Genomic DNA, 25,708 nt, shown 5'->3' with positions numbered 1-25,708 from the left:
CACCACCATGCCAAAACCAGAACAACAGAAAGTACTCTTAGAACCAGAACAATTCCACAAGTTAATTATAGCTGAACATAACTATTTTATTAAAATAAAAATTTGCATTAACAGCTTAGTACCTTTCAATGATGAGCTCCTTGTTGGACACCTGCTGAACATATATTACAATCTTCTTCTCCACTCCCTGTCGGAGTTTGAAGCACTGCTTATCTTTATCTTTGGGGACTGCACTGTCAAACAAAATCCAAAAGAACGTTTTAATATCTCATGAATGCAACTTTAACACTTCACATCTCCTTGTTACACAGGAGGAGGCTATGCAGCCTGGCAAGTCTATGCTTGCTCTCAGTATTCACGTCTTTCCTCGAAGATGAGGGTTCCCACCTTGGGTTCCACAGACCCCTTGCTCAACAGTATGGTACGTGCCATAAAAACAGTGGGAACCTCTGCTTAGAGAGGGCACAGCCTCAGAATAGAGAGACATCCCTTTATAACAGAGATGAGGAGGAATTTCTTTAGCCAGAGAGTGGTGTATCAGTGAAATTCATGGCCACAGATGGTGGGAGAGAGAAACACACACAAAATGCTGGAGGGTCTCACCAGGTCAGACAGCTTCTATGGAGAGGGATGAACAGTCAGGCAAGCTCTATGATACTGTAACTGGCTACATGGCAGACACATGTTGCTTGCTTACTTGAACAGAGTTACCTTCACTTTTCAATCAAGGTTAACAAGTGTTGCATTTGTCTTAATTTTACTTAATGCTTCAATTAACTAATAGAGTGGATTCCAGTTAATTGGGCCATTGGTTAATCAGGACAGCCATTTATTTGAGAAAACTCTTAAAGAATAACTAATCGAGAAAATAGCCAGGACTCCCTTCACTTATTTGGGACACTATGCCACTTAGTTGGGACTGGAGATTTGCCAATCAGTTTCTAACCAGCATCAGTCGTGTGCACCTGTGTGGCTGTTAAGACACTACACTGTGGTTACAGCAAAGTTTTTAAATAGTGTCAGTTGCAGATATTTATGTTCAAAAGTCAGTGATTCTTTTAAGTCACTGACAGCTGATGAGAAATAAGCAGCAAGATCATTCAGAACTGTTGTGCTCACTGCAGATTCAAGCTTGGAAATGCTAGAAACAGCCAGGAGTGAAACTGAAATGATTTCACTACTTCAGCAAGTTAGAAACTACAAAGAATTAAGGCATCACCAATTATCTTTAATGTTACAATGAAAATGAACTTCCCAGCTCTTCACTTCACCCCTCCCCCAGCCAGTTTCATCCATCACCTTGTGTTTCTCCTACCTCTTCCCATACTTTTTAACTCTACTCCGTCTTTCCTTCTCCAGTCCTGCTGAAGGGTCTCGGTCTGAAACATCAACTGTACTCTTTTCCATAGATGCTACCTGGTCTGCTGAGTTCCTTCAGCATTTTGTGTATGTTGCTTGGATTTCCAGCATCTGCAGATTTTCTCGTTTGTGCTTAAATAGATGCAAGGATTTTTTTGGTTCTCTTTAACTGCATTGAATTTTCTCTGACCAAAACATTTAAAGTTCTTTGAAAAACCTTTGACAGCAGCAAGCTGTAGGTGACAGGCCTCACGATCTGTCACTCACAGGCAGCTCAGCAGCAACAAGACATTCAAATCCACACACAAAGAACAGCAGCCTAAGACCAAAAGTAAATTGACAACAATCCCTCTCATATAGTCAATGCAATGTTTTTCCATTACTGTATTTCTTATTTTACATTGAAGAAAAAGAATTGAGGCTCATAAATAATATTTCTATTTTCTTCCATGCTTAGGAAAGAAATCAAATTCAAAATGCATTCCAAAAGATATAAAAGTCATTAGCCTTATCTTTAGGTGCCAGGCAACATTTGCCAGGTACAAATCAAGATTTAGTTTCACTGGGAATACAAGATAAAGCAGCTTTGACATTTCCTAAGATGTATCCACTGAACAGTCAATACTTTGACAAGGATGTTAAATGATTCTTAACTTTGCTATTAACACTGATTATTTTTAGCTTTTGGCATTTGCAGCATTATAAATGAAATCTTCAAATATCTTAGGCACAGTGGTGATGGGGCAATGCAGAAAGGTAGAGAGAGGGAGATGGCCAAGATAAATCGCAACAAAAGAAATGAGAAATTCTTAGTTCACTTGACTGGGAGGTCACAAGGAAAAGCAAGGAAACAAACTGAAATACAACAGTACAGCACAGGAACAGTCCCTTCAGGCCTCAATGTTGTGCTGAACCAAATTAACAATCAAATGGTCAACTAAACTAATCCACTATGTCTGCACAATATCTACACTCTTCCATGTTCCTCACATTCATGTGCCTAGCTAAGCTTCTCTTAGAAGTCCTTAATGCATCTGCCTCTACCACCACCCCAGGCAGCACATTCCAGGTACCCACCACTCTGTATTAAAAAAAAACTTGCCCCTCACATCTCCTTTGAAATTACCACCTCTCACCTTAAATACATGACCTCTGATAATAGACATTTCGACCCTAGGAAATAGACCACTTTCTTGGCAAAATGAAAAATGTGCTTTTAACCAAATTGCACTGATCCTAAAGCTTTTTGGTATCTCTTTAATATTATTAGCTAGTTTACCTTTGTATTCCATCTTTACCTTCCTAATAAGTTTTTAGTTGCTTTCTGGTGGTTTTTAAAAGCTTCCCAATCCTCTAACTTCCCACTAATTTTTGCTCTATGATACGCCATCTCTTTGCCTTTTATGCTGGCTTTGATTTCTCTTGTTAGCCACAGTTGTGCCATCTTTCCTCTAGAATGCGACTTCCTCTTTGGGATGTGTATATCCTGTGCCTTCCGAATTGCTTCTAGAAATTCCAGCCATTTCTGCTGTGCCGTCATCCCTGCCAGTGTTTTTTTCCCAATCAATTCCAGCCAACTCCTCTCTCATGCCTCTGTAATTCCCTTCACTCTAGTGTAATACTGATACATCAGACTTTAGCTTTTCCTTCTCAAATTTCAGGATGAATTCAATCATATTATGATCACTTGCCCCAAGGGTTCTTTTACTTTGAGCTCTCTAATCAATTCTAGTCCATTACACAACACCTAATACAGATAGCAGATCCTCTAGTGGGCTCAACCACAAGCTACTCTAAAAAGGCATCTCGTAGGCGAACACAGCTCTCTCTCTCTCTCGTTAGAGAACTTGGGGGGGGGGGAGGCGATGCAACAGATTTACCATCGCAAATCAGCAAGATGTTTTGTTATGCCTCACCTCTCGCTGTGAAAGGGAGACACCTCTCTTTCCCTTTATTAGGGACAGAGAGAGCCTGTGATATGACGAATCGTCAGGAGAAGAATTAGTTTTTATTGTACTGCAGATCATGGTCTTTTCTTTTTAGGGGCTTTGCTATTGCTTGCTTGGTGGGTGAAGGTGCTGATGCTTTTTTTTGGTGAAAGTGGGGGAGGGGGAGGTTATTGCTTTGCTGCTGCTTGCGCTTGGGGGGGAGGGGGTTCTTTGAGGTTCTAACATTTTTCCTGTCACTCATTCTTTAGGGCACTCTTTTGTTTTCGTGAATGTCTGCAAAGAACAAGAATTTCAGGATGTGTACAGTATTGCATACATTTCTCTGGTATTAAATGGAATGACTGAAACTATTGAACTATTTAAAAAAAATGAACGTGGGGATACTGATGGGGAATAAAATCATCTGACTAACAGGCATTGGCCTGGTAAACTGCAGTTAACCAGAATGGACAAGCAGCTTTTAGACTGTCCATCAATCTTCACCCCCTGCCTAAAGGTTTCCATGATCATGAGGGAATGAGAATAAATACTGGTTTTCCAGTAAATCACCTAATTCCCAAAGTCAACTGTAACTGAAGGTACTGTAGCTCACAGGGAGTTACTATACACAGGCCATGGGTGGCTAGGCATAGCTCAAATACCATCTATAAATTTGCTGACGATACAACCATTGTTGGTAGAATCTCAGGTGGAGACGAGAGGGTGTACAGGAGTGAGATATGCCAACTAGTGGAGTGGTGCCACAGCAACAACCTGGCACTCAACGTCAGTAAGATGAAAGAGCTGATTGTGGACTTCAGGAAGGGTAAGACGAAGGAACACATTTCAATCCTCATAGAGGGATCGGAAGTGGAGAGAGTGAGCAGATTCAAGTTCCTGCGTGTCAAGATCTCTGAGGATCTAACCTGGTTCCAACATATCGATGTAGTTATAAAGAAGGCAAGACAGCAGCTATACTTCATTAGGAGTTTGAAGAGATTTGGGATGTTAACAAATACACTCAAAAACTTCTATAGTTGTACCGTGGAGAGCATTCTGACAGGCTGCATCACTGTCTGGTATGGAGGGGCTACTACACAGGACCGAAAGAAGCTGCAGAGGGTTGTAAATCTAGTCAGTTCCATCTTGGGCACTAGCCTACAAAGTACCCAGGACATCTTCAGGGATCAGTGTCTCAGAAAGGCAGTGTCCATTATTAAGGACCTCCAGCACCCAGGGTATGCCCTTTTCTCACTGTTACCATCAGGTAGGAGGTTCAGAAGCCTGAAGGCACACACTCAGCAATTCAGGAACAGCTTCTTCCCCTCTGCCATCCGATTCCTAAATGGACATTGAATCTTTGGACAGAACGTCACTTTTTTAAAAAAAAAATACAGTATTTCTGTTTTTGCACATTTTTAAAATCTATTCAATATACGTATCCTGTAATTGATTTACTTGTTTATTTATTTTTTTCCCTCTCTGCTAGATTATGTATTGCATTGAACTGCTGCTGCTAAGTTACCAAATTTCACATCACATGCCAGTTGATAATAAACCTGATTCTGATGTCAGTGAACCACCCCCCACCCCAAAAGAATAAAGCTCAAAAGAAGATATTAACCTTCTCCAGGACACTGGCCAAATGATGCACACATGATACATGCAGATATCCACACTCCATGTACAATTTTATACCAGAGTTTATTTTCCTTGTTTATAAATTTAAACCTGTTTTAAAATTATAAACAGAAGAGCTTAATTCAGATTTATTTACCACGTGTAATTGAAACATACAGTGAAATGCATCGTTTGCGTTAGCAACCAACAACACTATCTGTCGAAGTGCTGGTGTCACCACATATTCTGGCGCCAACACAGCAAGCCCACCATGTTCAGCAGAACAATACAAGCAACAAGAACAGAATAACAGCAGAACAGGCCCTGGTCCTCCCTCCCACCCACAGACAGGCCTCCAACCCCAGGGAAGTCCATCTCCAGGACTCCAGCCACTGTGGACCAACTTCCCCAGCTTGTGATTCAGTGTGACTACCAACGTCGTACTTACCTTCCTCCCTCACTGAAATGAAGACTAGTATCAAGCATAGTGCAAAACAATTGCTAGGCACACCCAGGTCAGGCAACATTTTGTGGACCGAGAAATACCGTGGGGTGCTACGGTAGTGTAGTGGTGAGCGCAAAGCTATTACAACTTGGGGCGTTGGAGTTCTGAGTTCAGTTCTGGCGTCCTCAGCAAGTTTATACGTCCTTCCCGTGAGCGCATGGGTTTCCTCCAGGTGTTCTGCTATCCACCCACAGTCCAAAGATGTGCTGGTTAGTAGGTTAATTACCTTGTAATTAGGCTAGGGTTAAATAGGAGGGTTGATGTGCAGTGCAACTCTTTGATCCTGCTCCTCACTGTATCTCAAAAATAAAATTAAGATTTTTTTTAAAAGTTGAAGACGGAGTGAAGGGTGTTAAGATGTTATACTGTTCCTCTCTTCACAGATGCTGCTGGCTGCTGACTGCTGATATTTCAAGCACTTCTTGTTTTATTTCAGATTTTCAGCATCTGCAGTTTTTTTACATTGTCATCTGATTTCAAACCCGTTTTAAACAAGAATTCTAAACAATTTAAAACTGCTCATTTAACTCTAGATTTAACAATCATCTTGCATCAAGGATGTTGCTACTTAAAGCAACACATTCTTTGCTTGCAAGAACTTGAAACTGACTGTTCAAGTGGCACTGTGCATTTCCATAGCAAAGGTAAGCAGACCAACTCACACCTGTCCAAGGTTCCATCTGCAACCAGAAAGCAATTCTCAAACACCAAGTTTCTCAAAAAGGCTTTCAGCAAAGTACAAAAGCTTCACTGAGTACCTGAAGTATCCTTTACCGTCATCTTCTTTTATCTCCAAAGAGACAGTAAATATGAATATATCACTGTCTGGGGTTAATGCTGGTGGGTTCGCTGAGAGCGGCGTATGTTTTGCAGACCGTCGGAAGGCGGTGGCAAAGCTGTATAGTATACGGCTTACCTAAAATATGGATTGAAAGGAAATAAGTTAGCCACTGCAAGAGTCTGTATCAAAATTTTCAACCTAGGCTCACAGAAAGTTCACTGGAGCGGAGAAGAATGAGGAGAGATTTGATAGTGATATACAAAATTATGAAGGGTACAATGTTTGCAGGCTTTTTTGCGTCAAATTGGGTGAGAATAGAACAAGCACAGTAAATTTATTATCAAAGTATGTATATGTCACCATATACCACCCTGAGATTCATTTCCTTGTTGACATTTAAAAGAAAACAAAGAAATACAGTAAAAGTTATGAAAATCTACAGGGTGAAAGGTGAAATATTCAAGGGGGGAACCCATTCATTCATGAGTTGTGCAGATGTGGAACGTGCTGCAAGCAGATGTAGTGGATGTGGTGTAATTGCAACATCTAAAAAAGTTTGGATAAGAGGTGTATGGAGTGTGATGGTCTTGATGCAGGCAAATGAGACAAGGCAGAATACCAGGCCAGCACAAAACAGATGGGTCAAAGGGCCTAGTTCTATACTAGGATGACATTTTGATTTTAACTGAATGCTCAAAATTTCAAAACTTTCCAGCGTGGAAACACCAATGTCCTGAACAGAAAATCCCACAAAGAGTAGTGTATATGGCCCAATCCATCACAGGTAAACCTTCCACACCGCTCAGCATATCTACATGGAGTGCTGTCACATGAAAGCAGCATCCATCATCAGGGACCCCAGGAAATCCTCTCTTCTCGCTGCTGTCATCAGGAAGGTGCTACCAGAGCCTCAAGACTCACACCATCAGATTCAGAAACAATTACCCCTCAACCATCAGGCTCTTGAACCAGAGGGGGTAACTTCACTCGCCCCATCATTGAAATGTTCCCACAACCTATAGACTCCCTTTCAAGGACTCAATATCATCTTTGACATTTTATGTTTATTTATTTATTATTTTTTCCTCTTTTGTGTTTGCACATTTTGTCATGTTTGGACATTGGTTCCTTGGAAGTCCTGCTGGGTGCGGTCTTTCATTGATTCTATTATTATGTTTCTTGGATTCACTGTGTATGCCCACAAGAAAATGAATCTCAGGGGTGTATATGGTGACATATACTGTATGCACTTTGATAATAAATTTACTTTGAACAATTTTAAGTTTATATTTTATGAAATTTTTTTTTATCATTTTTGTCCTTCCGAAAATCTTTCCTTAAGAATTAGATAAAGTGATCTCACTACAAAGTTTGAAGTGCATGGAACATAATGTTGAAGGTCCAGCAAGTAGCATCTGGGTTATATCATAGCCACAGGCATTAAAACATGCACACACACCTCTTTTTTTTTCCTTGTAATAATAAAATCTAGGCTACATTTTATAGCAGCAACAAAGATGAAGGTAATTATTTTCCCTTTTCAACATGTTGTAAAACTTGACAAGGACTTTGCCAGGACTTGAGAACCTGAGTTATAGGGAAAGGTTAGGGCTTAATTCCCTGGAGCATAGGAAAACAAGTGGAGATTTGATAGAGGTATATAAAATTATGATGGGTATAGATAGGGTAAATGCAAGCAGGCTTTTTCCACTGAGGTAGGGTGAGACTGGAACTAGATATCAAAGGTTAAGGGTGAAAGGTGAACAGTTTAAGGGCAACATGGGGAACTTCTTCACTCAGAGGGTGCTGAGTATAGAGTGAGTTGCCAGCAGAAGTGGTGGGTTCGGACTCAATTTCAACATATAGGAGTAGTTTGGATGGGTACATGGATGGGAGGGGTATGGAGGGCTATGGTCTGGGTGCACACTCAGGCTGCTGGGCAGAATAATAGTTCGATACAGACAAGATGGGACGAAGGGTCTGCTTCTGTGCTGTAGTGTTCTATGACTATGTTCAGAAATCTACAAAACACCCTCCAAATACAATTTTGCACCGAGAAATAAAGCACAACTTAACCCAGCAGTGCATCTTGCATTTGCTTTCAAACATTTGTCACCCCTAACACAGTTGTAACATGTAGTCAAAGTACAGGACTCACTGCTTCTTGTATTTCACATCGAAAGACATGAATCCTGAAAATTTCGGCGTTGTAGTGACTTTCAGTGAAAGCAAAGCAATCACTCTCAGCAGTGCCATCGTGGCCTCGGACACAAAACAGAATCTTGTGGATTGGATAGTTCGCTATTTCACTGTGTATTTGTGGATCTAGCAATCTGGGGGAGAAACAAGTCAGTTATTGTGATAGCAATGTTAATCAATGAATGTACAGAAACTAATATCCCAAACAGATCCACTCTTACACTTATTAATAATGTAGATTTACCCTATTCTGCCCCACCCACACATCAAAACAAGTAATACCCTTCCTATCTCCTATTCAGTGCTCCTTGTACCCCCAATAGGTGTAGCCCAGAGCCAAAATTAACTGACCAGGCACTCCACTGCTGCTCTTTCCAGTTTACTGCTGTTGGATCCTGATACCTTTGTGATCCAAAGGTTTTTTGAAAGTCAAGAATAAGGCATAACTTAATATAACTTATATATAGCTCATTGTTTACGAATGTTTTTTCAAAGAGCTTTAAGAGGAGGAAGCCAAGGAAAGGGGAGCTGAGAGAACAAAGAAAAGAGACAAAGGAAAAAGCCACACACACAAAATGCTGGAGGAACTCAGCAGGTCACACAGCACCTATGGAAATGAATAAACATTTGACATTTCAGGTCGTGACCCTTCTTCAGGACTGGAAAGGAAGGGAGAAGACACCAGAACAAAAAAGGTGGGGGGGGGGGCAAGAGAATAGCTAGAAGGTGATAGGTGCCAAGTAGTTAGGAAAGCTAAAGGGCTGGCGAAGAAGGAATCTGATAGGACAGAAGAGTGGACCATAGCAGAAGGGGAAGAAGGGGACCCTGGAAGCGGTGATACATAGATGAGAGGAAGCAAGAGGCCAGAGTTGGGAGTAGAACAGGGAGGTGGAGGGGATTTTTTTTTAAAATGAGAAGGTGAAATCGTTATGCATGCTATCAGGTTGGAGGCTACCCAGACGCCAAAAAAAGCAGTCATGGTTGTCTCAAACTCAGACTAGAGACAACAACATTCAAGTGATAACAATCAATCTATAAAACAGCCAGATTCAAGCAGTATGACACCTGCTACTGAAAACCGAGAATTTTCTAGAGAAAACAGAAGCAACTATACCACAATCACTGTAAAACTCACTGAACAATTTCATGCTTCTTGGTGATTATACGAAAATACAAGCAAGCATAAGAAAGTTAAACTACAAGGAAAATAACACTCTGCACTCCAATCCAACATGACTTTAAGGTCCAAGATTGTTTAATATCATTTCCAGTATACAAGTGTAAAGGACAATGAAATAATTGTTACTCCGGATCTGATGCAGCACACAAAAAAAAACACAAAAAGATAAAGAACGCAATAAAAAACACAAAATATATAAGATAGCTTCTATATATAGATTTGATTGTATGTCCATGAAGTGACACTAGGCACAGGATGATCCGTATATAACAACATCTCACCCTGCAAAAACTCATTTCAGGGAGGTAGCACCATCAATTTGCGGGAGACTCCTGGAACTTCTGGGAGAAGTGGGATGTCTGCAATTTAAACTAGCTGGTTAGCTCCTTAGCAGCTAACCAGCTAGTTTAAATAACGTTAGCTATGCTAATCAACGAATGACACCTGTTAAACTCACCTCAACATGTCTTTTACATTTTAACCCACCATGGGCAATAGAAAGTCACTGTTGCAAACAGTGTAGCGAGCAACACTGTCATTATTTTTGACCCCTATTAGTCAGGGGTACACTTTAGTGTAGTCTGAGGTGATGTATGTTTTATATTTTCTTTTTTTGGAACTCTCTCGCTCTTGCTCGCGTGCTCTCTCTCGCGCTTGCTTTCTCGTTCTCTCTCTCTCATGTGCTTGCTTTCTCACTCTTGCTCTCTCTCTCTCTCTCGTGGTCGCTCCCACTCGCGCTTGCTTTCTTGCTCTTGCGCTCGCTCTTTCTCGCGCGTTCTCTCATGCTCGCTCTCAAAAAAATCAATTTCCGGGACATTGTATATAATTTGCGGGCATCAGGGAGCCACTATTAATATGTGGGAGACTCCCGGAACTTCCGGAAGAGGTGGGATGATCTGTATACAAGGTGACAGACAGGAAGTGATAAAGTAATGGTGGTTGGGGGTGTGGAGCGGTGGGTTACTGGGGGAGGTGTTGATGAGCCTTACTGCTTGGGGAAAGTAACTGCTTTTGAGTCTGGTGGTCCTGGTATGGATGGGTGGGATCCTTCTTAAGAAAATAAAGTCAAGAAACTAAACATTTCACAAGTAATTTGGTTGAGGGTAGGGAGTAGGGCAGAAGGAAGGAGAGAATGTACAAAAAGTATGAAGTTCTATGAAAACTACATTTCCCTTTATGAAGGACAACATCAGAGTTTAATGCAGACCTGTCATCTTGTATCTACATTCAAAAAGTAAATGGTAGGAGTTTTTACATCTTCCCTGGTTTAACATTAGTTACATACTGTAGTTTGGACACTTCCAAAGCATCAAATGAACGTTCTCATTATCAGGTAAATCAGTGGCACTGGTCCCCACAGGGCAGAACATAATTTATTCCAATGAAAATATCTAAAGCTCAGTACAGTGATTTTAGATGAGAACAGTGTTTGTGATGGAAGGGATGAGGGTGATGAGGCAGGAGGCATGTCTGTCTTAGTTCATTAGGCTTGGGGACATGGAAACTTGTGGGTAAACTGGTATGATGACTGCAAACAGGGCCCATCATCCAGATGGTTAAAAAATAAGATGGTAACAAGTTGTGGAGAAACCGCTGCCTGGCATAGGGAAAACAAAACTGTAAAACATGGTATTAGACTCCCCACAACTGAAGACGTGCTTCAAAAAGATGGACAAGCAACACACATAAAAGTTGCTGGTGAACACAGCAGGACAGGCAGCATCTCTAGGAAGAGGTACAGTTGACATTTTGGGCCGAGACCCTTCATTAGGACTAACCAAAAGGATAGTAAGAGATTTGACAGTGGGAGGGGGAGGGAGAGATCCGAAATGATAGGAGAAGACAGAAGGGGGAGGAATGGAGCCAAGAGCTGGACAGGTGATTGGCAAAAGGGATATGAGAGGATCATGGGACAGGAGGCCTAGGGAGAAAGAAAAGGGGGAGGGGGGAAAAGCCCAGAGGATGGGCAAGGGGTATAGTGAGAGGGACGGAGGGAGAAAAAGGAGAGTGACAGAAAAATAAATAACAGATGGGGTACGAGGGGGAGGTGGGGCATTAGCGGAAGTTAGAGAAGTCAATGTTCATGCCATCAGGTTGGAGGCTACCCAAACGGAATATAAGGTGTTGTTCCTCCAACCTGAGTGTGGCTTCATCTTTACAGTAGAGGAGGCCGTGGATAGACATATCAGAATGGGAATGGGACGTGGAATTAAAATGTGTGGCCACTGGGAGATCCTGCTTTCTCTTGCGGACAGAGCATAGGTGTTCAGCAAAACGATCTCCCAGTCAGCGTCGGGTCTCGCCAATATATAGAAGGCCGCATCGGGAGCGCTGGACGCAGTATGTCACCCCAACCGACTCACAGGTGAAGTGTCGCCTCACCTGGAAGGACTGTCTGGGGCCCTGAATGGTGGTAAGGGAGGAAGTGTAAGGGCACGTGTAGCACTTGTTCCGCTTACAAGGATAAGTGCCAGGAGGAAGATCGGTGGGGAGAAACGAATGGACAAGGGAGTCACGTAGGGAGCGATCCCTGTGGAAAGCAGAGGGGGGGAGGAAAGATGTGCTTAATGGTGGGATCCCATTGGAGGTGGCAGAAGTTACGGAGAATTATACGTTGGACCCGGAAGCTGGTGGGGTGGTAGGTGAGGACAAGGGGAACCCTATTCCTAGGGGGGTGGCGGGAGGATGGAGTGAGAGCAGATGCGCATGAAATGGGGGAGATGCGTTTGCGAGCAGAGTTGATGGAGGAAGGGAAGCCCCTTTCTTTAAAAAAGGAGGACATCTCCTTCGTCCTGGAAGATGGAACGAGCTTCCGGCACAAGTGGTCCATGCGAGCGCAATTTTAATGTTTAAGAGAAGTTTGGATGGATAAATGGATTGTAGGGGTATGGAGAGCTATGGTCCCAGTGCAGGTCGATGGGAGTTGGCTGTTTAAATGGTTCAGCACGGACTAGATGGACCTAAGAGCCTGTACCCCTGCTGTGCTTCTTTATGACTCTACAACTCTACATTATTAAGCACCCCACTATCCAGTACATCCGTCTTCTCATTACTGCCATTGTAATCATTGACAACAAGGCACATGACCCAGATGATTCACATATCACATGATAAAGGTTGTGAAACTGCTGCCTGGCATAGGGCCAACCTAACTGTGGACAACATGGTCACTAGTCAGCACAGGAGAAAAATGACCATGAAAATGTGTACAATATACACTCAGTGGCCACATTAATAAGTACACCTGCTAATATCTAATCAGTCAGTTATGGAGCAGTAACTCAATCCATCAAAGCATGCAGACATGGTCAAGAGGTTCAGTTGTTGTTCAGACCAAACATCAGAATGGGGAAGAAATGTGATCTAAGTGACTTTGACTGTGGAATGATTGTTGGTGCCAGACAAGGTAGCTTGAGTATCTCACAAACTGATCTCCTGCGATTTTCACACACAACAGTCTCTAGAATTTAGGAAGAATAGTGTGAAAAATAAAAACATTCAGTGAGCAGCAGTTCAGTGAGTAAAATGTCTCGTTATCGAGATAGGTCAGAGGTGAATGGCCAGATTGGATCAAGCTGAGAGGAATGCAACAGTAACTCAAATAACCATGTATTATAACAGTGGCATGCAGAATAGCATCTCTAAAAGCATAACATGTTGAATCTTGAAGTGGATTTGCTTCAGCAGAAGACCTTGAAGAGATACTCAGTGGTCACTTTATTAGGTCCAGGAAGTGTCTAACAATGTTGCCACTGAGTGTTGGTAACCAGTCAACATATGGTACAGTTAAATTGTTTCTCAAGTTCAAAAGCATCTTTCAATAACATTCACTTCAAAATAGGTCACCTTTCAACTAGCCATACAGGTGTAGCCCAAATAAAGTAAATATATATATTTTTTTAAATGATACATTGCCAGAACAAGCCTGACAACCCTCACCTCACAATTCCTTCTGAAACATTCGGTACTGAGATGGTCACGTCCAGAGGAACTTGGCACTGGCTTCGCAGGATGGACATCATCCGCAGGGCTTCAACTTCACTTCGAGGAGCATTCACTGAAGCACAGCCCAAGTATGTGAGTTTGCTGAACAAGATGCTGTCTTCGTCTGGGATTGGCGTAGAGGGACTCGAGTCTGAAGAGTCAGCTAAGTTGAATTAAAACAAGATGTCACGTTACTGTAAAGGCAGCTGATATTAGGGGAAAGCTTCCACTTCTCATTCTTCAGTATATCTGCTTTTACTAGCTATTTCAGCATAATTACAATAATTTTCAAAGTACAAGCTAATTTTAAAGGCTTTTCCATTTAACAAACACAATTAACTGCAAACACAGGTCTACTCTTCTGCAAGAAATCATCACTAGTATGCATTCAATAAGGCTTCTTAGGAATTTAATCCCTGCAAAAGGCATTTTGCAGTACCAAGAATTTACAACTAAAAATAATTGCACACAATTCACATTATTTCTCACTTGAACTAAACCGAATAACTTGCTGATATTTTCCTGTGAAGACCTGTAATTCAGGTTTTTCTTCTCTGTGGAAAGCCATTCACTTAAGCAGTGGCAGAACGAAGAATCTTCAGAGAGATACAGATAGGTTAAGTGAGTGGGCAAGGGTCTGGCAGATGGAGTACAATGTTGGTAAATGCAATGTCATCCACTTTGGAAGGAAAAATGGAAGAGGAGATTATTATTTAAATGGTAAAAAGATTGCAGCATGCTGCTGTGCAGAAGGACTTGGGAGTGCTTGTGGATGAATCACAAAAGGTTGGTTTACAGGTTCAGAGGCTATCAAGAAGGCAAATGGAATGTTGGCCTTCATTGCTAGAGGGATTGAATTTAAGAGCAGGGAGGTTATACTGCAACTGTATAAGGTACTGATGAGGCCACACCTGGAGTACTGTGTGCAGTTCTGGTCTCCTTATTTAAGGAAGGATATACTAGCTTTGGAGGCTGTGCAGAGGAGATTACAAGGTTGATTCCAGAGATGAGGGGGTTAGACTATGAGGAGAGATTGAGTCGCCTAGGACTGTACTCGCTTGAATTCAGATTATGATAGATAAGATAGAGACAGGAAAGTTGTTTCCATTGATAAGTGAGACCTGAACCGGGGATAAACTTCAAGACTCAGAGGAGTAGATTTCGGATGGAGATGAGGAGGAACTGCTTTTCCCGAAGGGCGGTGAACCTGTGGAATTCTCTGTCCAGTGAAGCAGTGGAGGCTACTTCAGTAAATATACTTAAGACAAGGTTGGATAGATTTTTGCATAGTAGGGTATTAAAGGTTATGGGGAAAAGGCAGGTAGGTGGAGACAAGTCCACGGCCAAATCAACCATGATCTTATTGAATGGCGGAGCAGGCTTGACAGGCCAGATCGCCTATTCCTGCTCCTATTTCTTATGTTCTTATTTATATAGCAGGGGGAATCTTCTAACCAGCATTGATTTAGCAAATTTGACAATTTGGGTGGTAATTTGTCTGCATCACAACAGTTCGAAGTCCCAGCAAAAAAAAACATTATTTTCCCCTCTTTTTTTCCACTTCCCCAATCTGAGTGCTTCACAGGCAGTGGTAGTTTTTTCTCTGAGCTGAAGTTTCTCATGAATACCAATGACACCCAGCACTACCACTCCAACATCTGAGATACTGCAGATGCTAGAAATCCAGAGTAACACACACAACATGCTGGAGAAAGTCAGGCGGCGTCTATGGAGAGGAATAAACAGTTGACGTTTCAGGCTGAGCCCCTTCATCAAGAGGGTGCAGAGGAAATTTACAAGGATGGTGCCTGGATTGGAGAGTATGCTTTCTGAGAATAGGTTAAGTGAACCTGGCCTTTTCTCCTTGAAGCGAAGGAGGATCAGAGGTGACCTGATAGAGGTATACAAGATGATGAGAGGCATTGATCGTGTGGATAGGCAGGGGCTTTTTCCCCACCAGGGCTGAAATGGCTAACATGAGGGGGCATAGTTTTAAGGTGCTAGGAAGTAGGTACAAGGGGTATGTCAGAGTTAAGTTTTTCCACAGAGAGAGTGGTGGTGATGGAATGTACTGCCAGCGGCAGTGGTGGAGGCGGATACAATAGGGTCTTTTAAGAGACTCTTAGGTACATGGAGATTAGAAAAATAGAGGGCTATGCTATAGCAAAATCCTAGGCAGTTTCTAGAGTAGGTTACATGGTCGGCACAACATTGTGGGCTGAAGGGCCTGTAATATGCTGTAGATTTCTATGTTCTAAGACCCACTCCAACATTGGGCTTCACACTCCTCTATCTCACTAGTCATGTTGCATGTCTAACATTCAACTGTGATTGGTCCACTATTCCTGTAGAAAAATTGTGGGAGAGAAGGGGTAGGGCTGGTAACCAAGCCCTCCTAATGATTCTAATCCTTCCAAACAGTCTTAAAGTGAACTAAAAGCCCAACTGTCCATTTCCCCCTGTAGATGCTGCTGACCTACTCTGTTCCTCCAGCATTGTGCGCGTCTGGAAGCTCCCTTCCTTGTGACTCATAGTAGAGTTTCCAATCACAAGACATCTTCAACACAATGACCTATCAATGGCATTTGTGCAACTGCCTCAGTGTATCTGCTTCTAAAACTCGTCTATTCTTTTGTTACCTTTCAGTGTTTTCCCGGCAGGATAACTAACACACACTCCAGTTTGCCCCAAACTCGTTGGATCGTCTCCTACCCTGCACCACTGAACTACATTGTTATCATGGATCAAAAATTCAAATTTAAAAATCCCACTGAAGGGCCTCAGCTCTATTTTTTTCCCATAGATGCTGCCTGACCTGTGGAGTTTTGCCAGCATTTTGTGTATTACTCTGGATTCCCAGCATATGCACAATCTTTTGAGTTTAAAATGTTTGCTGTTTTCAAGGATTCCTTTGTCTGCAACTCTATTACTTTCTCTTCAACAACATCTTTTCCGAACTCCACCATGGATGGCCCCAAACTTGGCTACAAAAGGAGGAGGATTTGGCATGGGGCAAGCAACCCAACCCAGAGCTACAGAAACACCAACAGAGCTGCAAAGAACATCATCCCTGGGAAAGGAAGGATCTTCACCTTGAAGATGCAAGACTGGTTACACCTGAACAATGTAAAAGTCTGACCCAGGACAGAGGACTGGTCAGCTGCTGTTGGTGGCCTATGCCCTAGTAGGGGTGATGGCTTAAGAAGACGATGACAATGACAGCATCTTTTCTCCTCTTCCAGTTTTAGTCCCCAGCAGATCCCGAGATCCTGTCAATCAAGCTTTAGTAACCATGGTTGAAGCTGGCAGACCGCACCTGCAACTTTGAGGGCACCATGGCTTGGACAACAGATAGAGTATTTAATTCACCAATCAAGCCTATATTCCTCTGGCCTAACCCACACTTACTTGAATACACTTCTGTGAGCTCATTGGACTATTAAAAATGTCATACAAGTACAAGCTGCTCTCAAAGCTAACCTACATATTGATCACGTAGCATGAAAGAGATTTCAAAAGAAGTGAGCAGGGGCCAGTCAGGACATTCAGCTCGCTGCAGTTGGATTGTGCATAAATAGGCATCTGGCTCTGCAGCCTAGAAGAGAAGGGAGAACATGAACTGTGGAGTCCCCAAAAGTGAGTCCACAGCTGTGGAGCCTGCCCCATACTGAGGCAAGCGAAGCTCGTCCAGAAGCCCAATGGCTGCAGAGCAACAATTGCTCCTGAACCTGGCATCGTGGAACCCAAGACTCCAACACCTCCCACCCAACGGAAGAGCAAGAGGAGAGGAAGACACAGGCAGTCATCACTGAACACTGTTTTCCACTCTTATCCTCAATTATCTTAATCTTGCTTGATGCTTTAATCAGCACAGAGTAATGGAGGCGACCACCAGTTCGTCTTCCACTATCAGGCCTCGATGTAGAGATGGCCACCCTAACCATTCCTGTACTCTCAAGAATCTAGCTCACCAAATCCCCCAGGCGATCGCAAAAGAGGAATTACAAGCTGTAGAATACAGTGATCACAGTTCAGAAGTGTATCCACTAGAGTACCTAGAAGCTTTGTCAGTTGTCTGCAAAACTTTGCTCTTGGTCATCTTAGATGTGGAATCAAGAACATATCAACCCCCACTTTAAACATACCCAATGACTTGACCTCCACAACCGTCCATGGTAATGAATTCCACAGATTCGCCATCCTATGGCTAAAGAAATCCCTCATCTGTTTTAAATGGACATCCCTCTATTCCGAGGCTGTCCCCTCTGGAATAGACTCCCTCATTTTTGGAACAGCCTCTCCACTTCCATTCTAACTAGTCCTTTCAATATTTGATTGGCTTCAATGAGATTCCACCCCCCCGCCCAAATTCTTCTAAACTCCAGTGAGTACAGGTCCAGAGACATCAAATGCTCCTCATACAATAACCCTTTCATTCCCCGAATCATTCTCATGAACCTCCTCCGGACCTTCCCCAATACCAGCATCTTTTCTTAGATAAGGGGCCCAAAACTGCTCTCGATTCTCCAAATGCAGTCTGACCAATGCCTTAAAGACAGCATTACAACCTTGCTTTTATTTTCTAGTGCTCTCGAAATGAGCGCCAACATTGTACTTACCATCCTTACCAACCCAAGCCTGCACAAGGACTCCCAAGTCCCTTTGCACCTCTGATTTTTGAATTTCCCACTTTTAGAAAATAGTCCACACCTTTATCCCATCTACCAAAGTGCATCATTATACCCATCACCACAGTATATTCTACCTGCCACTTCTTTGCCCTTCTCCTCATCTGTCTAAGTCTATCTGCAGATTCCTTGAATCTTCTACACAACCTGCCACTCCACCTATCTGTGTTGTCAGCTAACCTAACCATAAAGATATCAACTCCATCACATCTAAATTGTTGATGCACAACGTGAAAAGAAGTGGTCCCAATACCCAACACCACTGGTCATCAGCAGGCAGCCAGAATAGGCCTCCTTTATTCCCACTCTTTGCCTCCTGCTAGGCAGCCAATCTTCTATCCATACAAAGCCTTCATACAAAGTCAGGAATCGAAAGGTTGAGCATGGTGAGACTAATATTCTGAATTGTGTACATTTCAATTCAAGGAGTATTGTTGGAAAGGCAGATGAGCTTAGGGAATGGATCAGCATATGGAATTATGATATTGTAGCCATTAGTGAGAGTTGGTTGCAAGTGGGGCAGGACTGGAATCTCAAAGTTCCAGGGTTCCACTGTTTTCCGCTAATATAGCGGGAGGGATTCAAAGGGTGGGGCAGCGGTACTAGTCAGGGAAAATGACATACCAGTGCTCAGACATAATCGAATGGCGGGCTCGTCTACTGAGGCTATATGGGTGGAAATGGGGATTAAGAAAGGGAGACTGTGTTAATGGGATTATTTTATAGACCTCGTAACAGTCCGTGGGATTTAGAGGAACAAATTTGTAGAGATACTGAGGCCCTGGTTAAGAAAAAGGAGGTGTACAGCAGGTATAGGCAGGAAGGAGCAAATAAAGTTCTAGAGGAGTGTAGAAATGGAAGAGAACATCTGAGGAGGATATCAGGAGTACTAAAAGAAGGCTTCAGGTTGCTCTAACAGACAAGTGGAGGAGAATCCCAAGGATACCTACAAATATATTAAGAGCAAAACGATAACAAAGGACAAAATTGGTCCTCTGGAAGATCAGAGTGGACACCTATGTGTGGAGCCAAAGGAAATGGGGTAGCTCTTGAATGGATTTTATTGCATCTGTATTTACTCAGAAGATGGACACAGAATCTATAGAAGTGAGGCAAAGCAGCAGTGAGATCATGGACCCCATACAGATTAGAATAGGAGGTGTTAGTTGTCTTGAGGCAAATTAAGTTGGATAAAACCCCAGGGCCTGACAAGGTGTTCCCTCAAACCCTGGTGGGAGACTAGTGCAGAAATTGCAGAGACATTTAAACCATCCTTAGCCATGGGTAAGGTGTCGGAGGATTGAAGACAGCTAATCCTATTCAGTCATTTAAGAAAGGCTCCAAGAATAAACCAGGAAATTATAGGCCAGTGAGCCTGACGTCAGTGGTGGGTAAGTTACTGGGAAGTATTCTAAGAGACCAGATATACAAATACTTGGACAGACGGGGACTGATTAGGAATAGTTAACATAGCTTTGTATATGGTAGGTGGTATCTAACTAACCTTATAGAGTTTTGAGGAAATTATCAGGAAAGTTAATGAAGGAAAGGCAGTGGATGTTGTGTACTTGGACTTTAGCAAGGCATTTGACAAGGTCCTGTTTGGGAGGTTGGCCAAGAAGGTCCAGTTGCTTGTCATTCAAGATGAGGTAGTAAATTGGATTAGACATTGGCTTTGTGGCAGAAGTCAGAGAGTGGTAGCAGATGGTTGTCTCTCTGGAGGCCTGTGACTTGTGGTGTGCCACAGGGATCGGTGCTGGGTTCTTTCTCATTTCAATAATCTGTATGATAACGTGGTTAACTGAATCAGTAACTTTGTGGATGACACCAAGATTGGGAGTGTAGTAAACAGCAAAGAAAACTAATAAAATTTATAGCAGGATCTGGACCAGCTGGAAAAATGGGCTGAAACATGGCATCCCTAAGTCTTGCAAGACCATGGATCTGCGCCTGGAAAGTCTTCACTCTCCAGGGCGCAGGCCTGGGCAAGGTTGTATGGAAGACCAGCAGTTGCCCATGCTGCAAGTCTCCCCTCTCCATGACACCAATGTTGTCCAAGGGAAGGGCATTAGGACCCATACAGCTTGGCACCAGTGTCGTCACAGAGCAATGTGTGATTAAGTGCCTTGCTCAAGGACACAACACGTTGCCTCGGCTGGGGCTCGAACTCACAACTTTCAGGTCGCTAGTCCAATGCCTTATCCACTTGGCCATGTGCCTGAAAGATAGAATATAATGCAGACAAGTGAGAGGCGGTGCATTTTGAGAGGACAATTCAGGCTACCACTTACACAGTGAGTGTTAAGGTACTGAGAAGTGTGGCAGATTAGAGGGATCTGGGAATACAGATCTCTAATTCTTTGAAAGTGGCATCATGGGTAGATAAGGTTGTAAAGAAAGCCTTGGGCACAATGACCTTCATAAATCAATGTACTGAGTACAGGAGTTGAGATGTTATGTTAAAGTTGTATAAGGCATTGGAGAGGCTTATTTTGGAGTATTGTGTGCAGTCACCTATCTACAAGAAAAATGTCAATAAGATTTAAAGATTAAAGAAAAATTTACAAGGATGTTGCCAGGACTTGAGGACCTGAGTTATAGGGAAAGATTGAATAGGTTAGGACGTTTTCCCCTGGAGGGTAGGAGAATAAGGGAAGATTTGAAAGAGGAATACCAAATTATAAGGGATATAGATAAGGAATATGCAAGCAGGCTTTTTTCCCCTCAGGTTGGGTGAGACTAGAACTAGAGATCACAGGTTAAGGGTGAAAGGTGAAGTACTTAAGGGTAACATGAGGTTAATCTTCACACAGAGGGTGGTGATAATGTGGAACAAGCTGCCTGCAGTAGTAGTAGATGCAGGTTCAAGATCAATGCTTAAGAGTAATTTGGATAAATAAATGAATGGGAAAGGTTTGGAAGGCTATGGTCTGGGTGCAGGTCAATGGAACCAGGCAGATTAATAGTTTGGCATGGACTAGATGGGCTGAATGGCTTGTTTCTGTGCTGTAATGTTCTACATAAACAGTAAAAGGTGTCTGCAGTGAACTTACAAGGTACCAACCAGCAGAGTGCAATGAAGTAATACACAAAAACAACACAAAACACACTGGGATTGTGATAAAGTTATCTTTCTCTGCTATTACATTCCGACATTTAGCACAGAAGGAAGAGGGAAATATTATGTCCCAATAAAATGCTGATCTGGCAACATTTATATATGCGTAGTGCCAGTTACTACAGAGAGCAGATGCTATAATTTAATATCTGAGTCATGTCTGTTGGGAACTGAAATGCGCAGCCAAATCCAACACTTCCAGTCCATTGGTCTGGGTTGAATTTCCAGCTTAAGCGTGAGACACAAAAGGCTGGAATATGTTGTAGAACCCTCAGCTCCAAAGAGACAAAGGACTAGCACTTTGATGTTCTTTGAACCAGACTCTTCCAATTCATGGCATTTATGTTGAATTGGCCATCTGGATTCAGAACTGGCTTGCTCATAGAAGACAGAGGGTAGTGGTCTAAAGGATTTTTCCTGGCTGGAGGTCCGTGACTAGTGGTGCTTCGCAGGGATCGGTACCGGGACCTCTGCTGTTTGTGATGCATATAAATGATGTTTGTAGATGGGTGGGTTAGCAAGTTTCCAGATTTTACAAGTGTAAGGGTTTCTTCTCTTATGTTACTGTTAAGGTGAATAAAATGGCTTCTCTGTACTGTTAACTGCTGAGACTGGTTCTTTATAGCAGTATATTTGGATTATAATTAGTGATAACGGGATTTGTATTCATTTGCTAACCAATTGGGATCGATGTTATTCTTTCTGTCTGTGTGAAAGCTGTTAGCTTGTGCGGGCTTTGGGAGAAGGCGCGCGGAGCATGAAGAGAGAAGACGTGGCTTGAGGAGAGGGTTGCCGGACACGCTAGGCCTCGGCTCAGGGCGAGAACCCAGGGGTTGTCGACGAGCAAAGGGGGAATCAGCAAAAGGAAATCCGTGAGCTCCAACGTTTGTACACTGGACATGTTGATGAGATTATTGGCGCCTTTTATTTGCTTTCCTTTTCTTTTGTTTCTCTACTAACCCCATACTTAAATATAAAATCTTAATCATTAACTGCACATTGCGGACTGAATGTTATTTCGGGGTACTGATGTTACACAGGGGACGCAACACGCAGCATCCACCCAAACAAGAGTGCTAAAGTTTGGTTGGGGAGGGGGCGTCACCCCCGAGATCATGCCACTGGATGCAACAAGTCTTACACAAAGATTAGTGGTGTTGTGGATAGTGCAGAAGACTGGCAAAGAATGCAACCGGATATAGATCAGTTGTAGATATGGGCGGAGAAGTGGCAGATGACATTTAATCCAGCCAAGTGTGAAGTGTTGCACCTTGATAGGTCAAATGCAAAGAGACAGTACATTGTCAAAGGCAAGATTCTTAACAGTGCTGACGTGCAGCGGGATCTTGGGGTCCAAGCTCTATGTTCAAATTCTTGCAAACCCAGAGCAGCAGTAAGAACCAAGGGCAATGGGGTTTAATGCTTAGCATGGCATTGGAACAATTCAGAGTCACAGAATATGACAGCAGAGAAACAGGGCATTCACCCCATCTAGTCCAGAGCAGTAACTTTGCAAAACGAATGATGGAATAAGCAGATCTGGAAGTTAACCTAATACAGAGAAATATTTACTAAGTTGATCTGAACACAAATGTGAAAACAAAGGTAGTGTTAGCAAAACCTTCAGAGTTAGAATTTCAGAAGGAATGTGCAGAAGTAATTTATTCTTCACAGTACTCTATGCACTGGCCATGAGGGAAAGGACTGAGTGGGAAGGTTAATAATCTAAACTCATTGCTTTCATATTACCTAATTAGTTTCTGTTTCAACTGGTTGCATCATTATCTGGTATGAAAAGGCCACTGCATAGGATCGGAAAAAGTGGGAGAAAGTTAGAAACTCCGCCAGCTCCATCATGGGCACTAGCCTCCCCAGCATCAAGGACACCTTCAAAAGGCGAAGCCTCAAAAAGGCAGCGTCCACCATTAAGGACATGTCCTCTTCTCATTCCTCTCAAAGAAGAGCTACAGAAGCCTGAAGACACACACTCAACATTTTAGGAAAAGCTTCTTCTCCTCTGTTATCAGATTTCTGAATGGACAGTGAACCCATGCACTCTACCTCACTATTTTTGCTCTCTTTTTGCACTGCTTATATAAATTTATATAAATATATATATTTCTTATTGTAATTTCTCAATTTTATTATGTATTGCAATCTACTGCTGCTGCAAAACAATACATTTCACAATAAGCCAGTGATAATAAACCTGATTCCGATTCTTCTCTGTGCCCCATATTAAATATGTTAAAGGCATTTATCAGTGAAGAATGAATCAATCTGACAGAAAAAAAGGTTTCTCCAAAGATCGGGTGTATAGTGTAATACACCATAATGTAAATCTCTACAACTATATACAACCATCAGGCAACACTGGGACAGAAGGGTAACATGGCCCTCATTACTGAAGTGGCATTCAATACAGGTTCCTTCCAATTAATAACTCAATAGCAATTCAACTTCCACGGTGATCATCCGCCTGCATTATCAATTTTACTCTCTATCCAGGCTTGAAAATTCTCTCTTCAGAAAAGACAGCCAAAGATGAATAGTTTCTTACGGTCAAAAGTCCAATGAAAGATCTCTACCATTTTGGCCGTGCCATCTTCTCACAGCTCACGTCAGGCAGGAAGTAACAGAAGACTGAAGTCCAATACCACCAGGTTCCAGAACAGCTACTTCCCTTCAAAAGTTCAGTCTTGAACCAACTATGACCACTCTGATCACTTTGCATTAAATTAGACATTTTGTACTAATTGTTTACTTGTAAAAATTATGTATAATCTACATTTGCTTTTCCTGTGGGTGCTGCTTATCTGATACTATGCATCTGTGAGGCTGCTGCAAGCAGATTTTTCATTCACATGCACAGGTACAATAACCTAGATTTTCTATACCAGGGCACCATGGGACTCTGCCAATTTTCTCTTTCCCACATCTGATGAATTTTATTTTCAAGCATCAGTGCCACATCAAGACCATGCCATGCAATAAAAGCTACTCTTATGTTGATGTCTTTCTGATAGGAATATGAAAGGGAGGTTGACTAAATGCCTCCTCCTGGTTACACGCTCCTTTTAGTGCCATCTCCATGACAACATCTCTGTTCCTCAAGCGGACACCTCAAAAGATTTCTCAATATTAATTAAACAGCCAAAGTCGTCGTGTCCAGTCACACCAGCAGCCATTTTTCTTCTTCCAAAAGCTTTTTTGTGTTTATGATATAATCTACCAAATTATTCTGGCTTGGATTTCAAGCAACTCCTGCCTACTTTCATGGTTATCCAATCTCTTTGGTATGTCTCCCCTCCGATTCTTTATCACTTGCCCCTACACCACACATCACCCCCAGCATCCTTTCCACTCCAGCTTTTATTTGTGTTTGCCATAGAAGCAATCATAGAAATGTGGCTCTAGACCCTACCACTAACTAAGGGGTCCACAGACCCCAGGTTGGAAACCCCTGCTCCAGACCATCATTACTCTCACCCACTCTGATAAAAATCAGACAAGCGACTTCTATTATCAGCAACAAACCTACTGCCATCCAATCTATTCCTGACAAGATTTAGTTTACAACTTGAATAATGTCATGTTCACCTTTACACCAGTTTTATCTTACTGCTTTCTCTCTCCCCTTTTACATCAGGGTTGGAATCCAAGTTCCCCTGGGTCAGGTTTCCAGGGGCTTCCTTTATGCTCATCTACAACCACCCTGTCATTACCTAATATCAAAAGAGGAAGATTAAAAGACTGCTATTTAGCAACACTTCCCCACCTTTTACTTGGAATTCAAATTTTTTTTCAATGCAAGAATTATACTCCTTCCATCATCTTATTCCGGCTTTTGCCCCTTCTTTTCCAGTCCTGATGAAAAATCTTGGCCCAAAATACCAACTGTTTATTCCCTTCTATAGATGCTGCCTGATATGCTGAGTTCCTCCAGCATTCTGTCACCTTCTGGTGACAACTGAGATTCTTGCAAATTTCTACAGATTTAACAGTGACGGATATTCTGAATGGCTGCATCACAGCCTGATATTTGAGGGGGGGGGGTCTAAGACAGCAGAGAGTGTAAACTCCGCCAGCTCCATCACGGGGACAACCCTCTCCAACAAAGATTTCTACAAGAGGCAGTGGCTCAAAACAGTATCCATCATTAAGAACATGCCCTCTTCTCATTCCTATCATTAGAGGTAAAGGAGCCTGAAGACCTAAACTAAATGATTCAATAACAATTTCTTTCCCTGCACCGTATTTCTGAACAGTTCATGAGCAGTACCTCATTAATTTTAGTTTTTGCACCATTTATTTTATAACTTATAATAATTTTATATCTTTACACT

General features: G+C 42.4%; 1 protein-coding gene across 5 annotated transcripts in view; it reads right to left on the bottom strand.

The window, feature by feature from the left end:
* Window positions 1–25,708, bottom strand: part of LOC134359753 (rab GTPase-activating protein 1) — a 247,067-nt gene that overhangs the window by 171,986 nt on the left and 49,373 nt on the right. For all 5 annotated transcript variants that reach the window (XM_063073339.1, XM_063073342.1, XM_063073340.1 and 2 more), the window contains 4 exons: window positions 13,512–13,719; window positions 8,352–8,526; window positions 6,171–6,328; window positions 123–233 (listed from right to left, as the gene is read on the bottom strand). In XM_063073339.1, the coding sequence (XP_062929409.1) occupies window positions 123–233; window positions 6,171–6,328; window positions 8,352–8,526; window positions 13,512–13,719 (652 nt within the window). The remainder of the gene's footprint in view (window positions 1–122; window positions 234–6,170; window positions 6,329–8,351; window positions 8,527–13,511; window positions 13,720–25,708) is intronic.

This window comes from Mobula hypostoma, chromosome 21 (genome assembly GCF_963921235.1).
Source record: "Mobula hypostoma chromosome 21, sMobHyp1.1, whole genome shotgun sequence".
Classification (NCBI taxonomy): Eukaryota; Metazoa; Chordata; class Chondrichthyes; order Myliobatiformes; family Myliobatidae; genus Mobula; species Mobula hypostoma.
The sequence above is the reverse complement of the archived record's forward strand: the minus strand, read 5'-3'. Positions and strand labels throughout refer to the sequence as shown.